This window comes from Myotis lucifugus, unplaced genomic scaffold, assembly GCF_000147115.1.
Source record: "Myotis lucifugus unplaced genomic scaffold, Myoluc2.0 scaffold_2, whole genome shotgun sequence".
Lineage (NCBI taxonomy): Eukaryota > Metazoa > Chordata > Mammalia > Chiroptera > Vespertilionidae > Myotis > Myotis lucifugus.
Window position 1 is genome coordinate 32,586,723 of NW_005871050.1, and position 6,871 is coordinate 32,593,593.

General features: G+C 45.3%; 1 protein-coding gene across 1 annotated transcript; it reads right to left on the reverse strand.

Annotated features, from left to right (window-relative positions):
• Nucleotides 1-5,523: 5,523 nt before the first annotated feature.
• Nucleotides 5,524-6,593, reverse strand: LOC102435567 (protein BEX2-like). The gene is made up of 2 exons (XM_006082297.3): nucleotides 6,507-6,593; nucleotides 5,524-6,137 (listed from the first exon to the last, which is right to left on the reverse strand). Exon 2 carries the CDS (start codon nucleotides 6,130-6,132, stop codon nucleotides 5,767-5,769), a length of 366 nt encoding a protein of 121 aa, XP_006082359.1. The 5' UTR covers nucleotides 6,133-6,137; nucleotides 6,507-6,593; the 3' UTR covers nucleotides 5,524-5,766.
• Between the last annotated feature and the right edge of the window lie 278 nt (nucleotides 6,594-6,871).

The window sequence follows — 6,871 nt, forward strand, 5'->3', positions numbered from 1 at the left end:
GGGCCACCAGAGTGAGCTCCCACACCAGGCCTCCTCACCAGCCTGCTGGGACCCAGAGTCTTAGGATCTGGCTCCAAGACCCTGCAGTGAGTGCAAGCCAGGGGGAACCCTGTGTCCCAACCCCACCCTGGAGCCCAAAACTGCTGCTAGCCTGACCCAAAGCCACCTAGCACCCTCTCTGCCCCCAGCACCATGACCTGCTGCCAGGGCAACCCAGAGCAACCCAGAGCATGCCACAGGGGACTGTGCAACCTAGAGCAGCCCATGCCTGCTCCACCTCGGCTCCTGGGACAGTCCTGCTGGGGCCATCCAGAGCAAACCAATGTGCACCTAACTCTGGGGGACAGGGGAGTACTCACCTCATTCTGGGTGACAGAGGAGCACCAACTGAGTGACCCAGGAGCACCAACTGAGTGAGACGCACACTAGGTTGCAACAGTTCGCCTGTCCTCCAAACTGAAGAGGGGTGAACTGGAGCACATCTCACTCTGGGCTACAAGAAAGCAGGGATTGTGTGACCCAGAGCAACCCACACCCACTCTACCCCAAGCCCAGGGACTTGCTGCTGGGGAAACCTGGAGTAACCCAGCAAGCACGCCCAACTCAGGCCACAGGGGAGCTCAGACTGAGTGAACCAGGGCAACCCGCCCCTGTGCCACACTAAGGAGGGGCGAACTGGAGCAACCTTGTGCGTGTCTCACTCCAAGCTACAAGAAAGCGGGGACTGTGTGACCCAGAGCAACCTACACCCGCTCCTCCCTGGCCCCTGGGAGAGTCCTGCAGGGGCTACCTGGAGCGACCCAGCACACACCTCACTCCGGGTCATAGGAAAGCACTGCCAGGGTGACCCAGAGCAAGCTGGTGTGCCCAGCCTGGGTCCACAGGACCTCGCTGCAAGTTCGCTGCCAGAGGGACCTAGGGTGCTACAATGCCACAGGTGATGGGCTGCACAGCAAACTGCATGTCAGAGGATTCTGGGCCCTCACAGGGAGTCACACATCAGAGGAACTGTGCACACACTCCCACCACCCCGAGCATCTGAAGCAGCCAACTGAGGGACCAGATCAGAGGGAAAAGGGGATACAACTCAGAGCAGAGACAATAAAGGTGTGAGACTCAAGGCAGACACAGCCTCTGGGCTAACTATTTCCTGACCATTGCTCGGATAGGGTCTTCAATCTCTCAACACCCAAGCAGGGTGCCCAGGGCATGAAAGAGACAGCAAAAGTGAGGAGACAACGAAACAACCCCCCAAGGAATCGCCAGAAAAATGAGGAATCGCCAGAAAAGGAACTAAATGAAATGAAGGCATGCAATATGTCAGAAAAAGAATTCAGAATAACGGTAATACAATTCATAAACTGGCTGGATGAGAAAATCAACAACTTATATAAGAATCAAGGGAAAATAAAAAATAATATAGCTACAATAAAAAACACGATGGAAGGTTTGCACAGTAGACTAGAAGAAGCGGAGGACAGAATAAGTTAGTTAGAAAATATGGCAGAAAAACACACCCAATCTGAACTATTGCAGAAAAAATTTAGGAAGCAGGAGAGCCTAAGGGAGCTTTGGAACAACATGAAACAAAGTAACATACGTATAATAGGGGTGCCAGAAGAACAAGATGAGGAGCAAGGATTAGAAAACTTATTTGAAGAAATGACAGAAAACTTCCCTGATTTGGAGAAGAAAAAAGTCACACAAGCAGAGTCCCAAACAAGATGAACTCAAAAAGATCCCCACCAAGACATGTCATAATTGGCAAATATTAACGACAAAGAGAGAATCTTAAAGGCTGCAAGAAAGAGACAAAGGATTGCCCATTAAATTATCAAATTATTTCTCAACAGAAACACATCAGACCAGAAGGGAATGGAATGAAGTAGAGAAAGTGATGCAAAGCAAGGGACTGAATCCAAGAATACTCTATCCAGCAAGGCTACCATTCAAAAATTAAGGGGAAATCAGGAGCTTCACAGACAAAAAAAAAGGCTAAAGGAGTTTATCACTATGAAGCTAGCAATGCAAGAAATGCTAAAGGGACTGTTGTAAAAAGAAAAAAATAGAAAGGGAAGAAGTAACACAGACATAAAGAATAAAAATGGCTACAAACAAGTATCTATCAATAATAGCCTTAAATGTAAATGGACTAAATGCTCCAATCAAAAGACATATTGTGGCTGAATGGATAAGAAATCATGACCCATACATATGCTGTCTATAAGAGACCCACCTCGAACAAAGGACTCACACAGACTGATGGTGAAGGGAAGGAAAAATATTTTTCAGGTAAATGGAAATGAAAAAAAAAGCTGGGGTAGCAATACTTATATCTGACAAAATAGACCTCACTGTGAAGGCCATAACAAGAGATAAGGAAGGCCACTTCATAATACTAAAGGGATTGATACAACAAGAGGATATAACTTTGGTAAGCATATATGCACCCAATGTAGGAGCACCCAAATACATTAAAAAATTCTGGAAAATATCAAGAGAGAGATCAATAAAAATACAATCATAGTAGGGGCCTTTAACACCTACACCCCATTGACATCACTGGATAAATCCTCTAGACAAAAAATCAGCAAAAGGAACAGCAATCCTAAATGACTCACTAGATCAGATGGACTTAATCAAGCGACATCTTTAGAACATTTCACCCAAAAGCTACAGAATACCTATATATTCTTCTCAAGTGCACATAAGACATATTCAAAGATAGCCCACATATTAGGACACAGGCAGTCTCTCCAAATTCAAGAAGATTGAAATCATATCAAGCATCTTCTCAGATCACAATGGCGTAATCCTATCTAATAATAGACAAACATGGTAATTGACCATACCTTCGCTACGCCTCCCATTGGCTAATCAGCACAATATGCAAATTAACCACCAACAAAGATGGCGGCTAATTTGCATACTGCAGGCAGGGCGGGACAGCACAAGCCGCCAGGGCAAGCCACCATCCAGACCCCCGTGTGCGACCCCAGAAGCTGCCTGCCTACCGCCCGGGACCGGATTTGGTCCCGGGCCACTGGCCCGCCCCAGAAGCCCCAGAAACCGCCTCATATGGCAGTAACTCTATCAGTAAGCACTCTGAAAGTCAGTGGCATAAATGCACCAATTAAAAGACAGATTATGAGGGTGAATCAAAAACAAAACCCACTTTAAATATAAAGAATAAAGACACATATAGATTAAAAGTAAATGAATTAAGCTGAAGACTGTTTTGCTCAGTGGATAGAGCATTAGCCCATGGACTGAAGGGTCCCAGGTTAGATTCCAGTCAAGGGCATGTACCTCAGTTGCTGGCTTGATCCCCAGTCCCTATCAGAGCATGTGCAGGAGGCAACCAATCAATGTGTCTCTCCCTTTCCCTTCACTCTCTCTAAAATTCAATGGAAAAATATCCTTGGGTGAAGATTAACAAAAACAAAATAAATGGATTAAGTAACATTAAAGAGATTATAAGAAAAATATATTCCAAATTTTGTTAGTTGTAAAACGGTTATGTTTAAATTATTAACACCTAAGAAATTGGGTGAAGGGTACATATAATATGCTGTAGTATTTTATAGTTTTTTTTACATGTATGAAATTTCAAATTAAAATATTAAAAAATTAAAAATTAATAAAATATTAATTGAAATGTATCTGCATTACATAAAAAATCTCCTAATTGCTGCTAGCATAATCTATTAAATTGTGGTAAAATTTACAAGGGTTCAATTAAAAAATATCTTAATTCTAAATGATATAATAGAAAATATATAATAGTGCAGTTATAAGCACTTATCTGAAAATAAAAATTTAAAGAAGTGAATTTAAAGAAGGGATTAGCCAAAGAAAATATATGCACAACCCATGGACACAGACAACAGTATGGTGATGGCCAGAGAGAAGTGGGGGGCAAGAGCTGGGTAGAGGGGGCAAAAGGGGGGAAATTGGGACATCCTATATTATAATAATAATAAAAGGCTAATATGCAAATTGACTGAAGGCAGAATGACTGGTTGCTATGATGCACATTGGCCACCAGGGGGCAGATGCTCAATGCAGGAGCTGCCCCCTGGTGGTCAGTGCACTTCCATATGGGGAGTGCCACTCAGCCAGAAGCTGGCTCATGGCTGGCCAGTGCAGAGGTGGTGGCAGGAGCCTCTCCCACTTCCATGGCAGCACTAAGAATGTCCAACTAACAGTTTAGGCCCAATCCCTTGGGGGCCTAAGCCTTTAGTTGGACATCCCCGGAGGGCTCCCTGGCTGCCAGAAGGATGTCTGACTGTAAGCTTAGGGCTGATCCCCCAGGGAGTGGGCCTAAGTCAACAGGTGGACATCCCCCAAGGGGTCCTGAACTGTGAATGGGCACAGGCTGGGTTGAGGGACACCCCCCCAGTGCACAAATTTTTGTGCACCGGGCCTCTAGTATTAGAAATAAACTACAATAAAAACAATAAAAAAATCCAAACACTTGGAGGCTAAATAGCATGTTATTAAATAATGATTGGGTTACCAAAGAGATCAAAGAAGAAATAAAAAGCATCCTGAAAACAAATGACAATGAAAACACAACAATCCAAAATCTATGGGACACAGTGAAAGCAGTCATGTGAAGCAAATATAGACTCGAATATATAAGGAAGTCCTGGGTTTATTCATCTGGCTAAAGGCCCACAAAATCACTTGGTCTGGCCCTGCCAAGGCATTAGGGGTGAGTTAATTAAATGTATGACCAAATGTAGCAGGCTAATTTTTAAGTTGATCATTTTGTATGGCCCTCGAATGATTTTATAAATATCCAAATGGCCTTTGGCAGAAAAAGGTGCCCCACCCCTGAGCTAAAGTATCCAAATTTCATGACCAAGTATTTACTAACTGACCCTCCTACTTTCATAAGGTCATTAAAAAATAGTTTCCTGCCGAAACCGGTTTGGCTCAGTGGATAGAGCATCGGCCTGCGGACTCAAGGGTCCCAGGTTCGATTCCGGTCAAGGGCATGTACCTGGGTTGTGGGCATATCCCTAGTAGGAGATGTGCAGGAGGCAGCTGATCGATGTTTCTCTCTCATCGATGTTTCTAACTCTCTAGCTCTTTCCCTTCCTCTCTGTAAAAAATCAATAAAATATATTAAAAAAAATAGTTTCCACCCTGGCTGGTGTGGCTCAATTGGTTGAGCATCATCCCATGCACTGAAAGGTTGCTGGTTAGATTCACAGTCAGGTTGTGGGTTCAATCCCCAGTCAGGGTGCATACAGGAGGCAAACGTTTAAAGTTTCTCTCTCTCACATCGATGTTTCTATCTCTCCCTCTCCCTTCATATAATCTCTAAAATCATTAAAAGCATATTTTAAACAATAGTTTCTATTTCTTCTCAAGCTGCAGATAATATAAAGTAAAACATATCAACCCATCTCACAAAAATGAGTCCCTGTATTAGTCACTTGATATATTTAATTTCAGCATTTTCTCTTCATGTATTAAATTAATATAAGATATGAAGTGAAAAGAATACAGAGATTACTTTTTAAAACTGCTTTATTAACTTCAGAATATATCATAAGCATCTTTCCATGCAATAGGTGAAATTCTCCTGGTAAGAAAATCTCATAGGCTGGGACAAAAGCACCACATTGAATTAGAAGCTGGTAAAGACCCACCAGAAACAAGTGACATCAAAAGATTTACAACAAAGGTACATTACAAACATGTGTCTTTAGAAAGCAGATGTATCCCTATTAACTTCAGGGAAAACATCAGGATTCAAGGCATAAGGCAAAACTCATCGTGATGGTCATGGTGAGGGGGGTCGGTGCTAACTGCCCGCAGACTATGACTTAACTGCTTTCCCCTCAGCTTTTCCATCAGCTGCCTCATCTCCTCCCCAACTCTTTCCCTATTCTCCTGTCTCATCCTTGCCTGTGGCTCTCCAAGCCTCTGACCCCCGTCCCATCTGTACTGCAGGACGGGCTGCCTAACACGGAACCGTCTACGATTTCCTCGTGGCACACAATATTCACCAGGCTCTCCTTTATTAGCATCTTGCTCCTTTTCATCCTTTATTTCGTTTTCCTGGTTGGCATTTTCCACGTTGAGATTTTTAACCACTTGTTCCTCTTTGGACGCCATTACTTCTAGAAGATAAAAGGGGAGGGAATTCAATTTTTGGTGTACAGATCAGCACCGAGGACAGACAACTTACTACTCATCTTTCAGAGTCCTGGATAGGAAAGGTTATTTTTTAAAACTCATGTTTCCCACCTGAGAAGCTCCCTACACCCTCTAGTGGGCCTCCAGTCCCAGCTCTCCCACTTCCTTCTCACTTCTCTCCCCTTCCTCGCCCCAAACCCACCATTTCTCCTATAGATTCATCCCTAGGCCTCTTCAGGCACCAAAGTGGAGGCCAGGGGACCAGGGATGGAGGACTTGGTGGTGGTGGTGGGGGGGGGGGTGTCTCAGACTGGTCTCTGCATCCACCCCGCAGCACTATACCTCTCACCCACCTGGGCCTATCCTCGATGTCTCCCCTTTTCTTGATCCTCGCCGCGGGTGCGCCGCCGGATACTTGACACAGACCCACAGACCCACAGATCTGCAGAGGCCGGGGTAGAGGGAGCAGGGACTGTTGGCAAAGGCTACTCACCTACTCGCTGCCGCCAGGTCCCTCTCCCACCCCCGCTTCACATCTCCCCAGGTCTCTCCCCGTAGCGGCTTCACCATTTTCCTACAGGAACTCGGCGGTGACTTCCATCGCTGAGTTGCTCTGCTGCCCTCCCTGGAACCCCGCCGCCCCAGCACCCCCACCCACGGGGTCGCCGTGGAAGTTCCCGGGAGAGCCGGGGCGCAGAAAGCGGCGGGGACGGCGCCG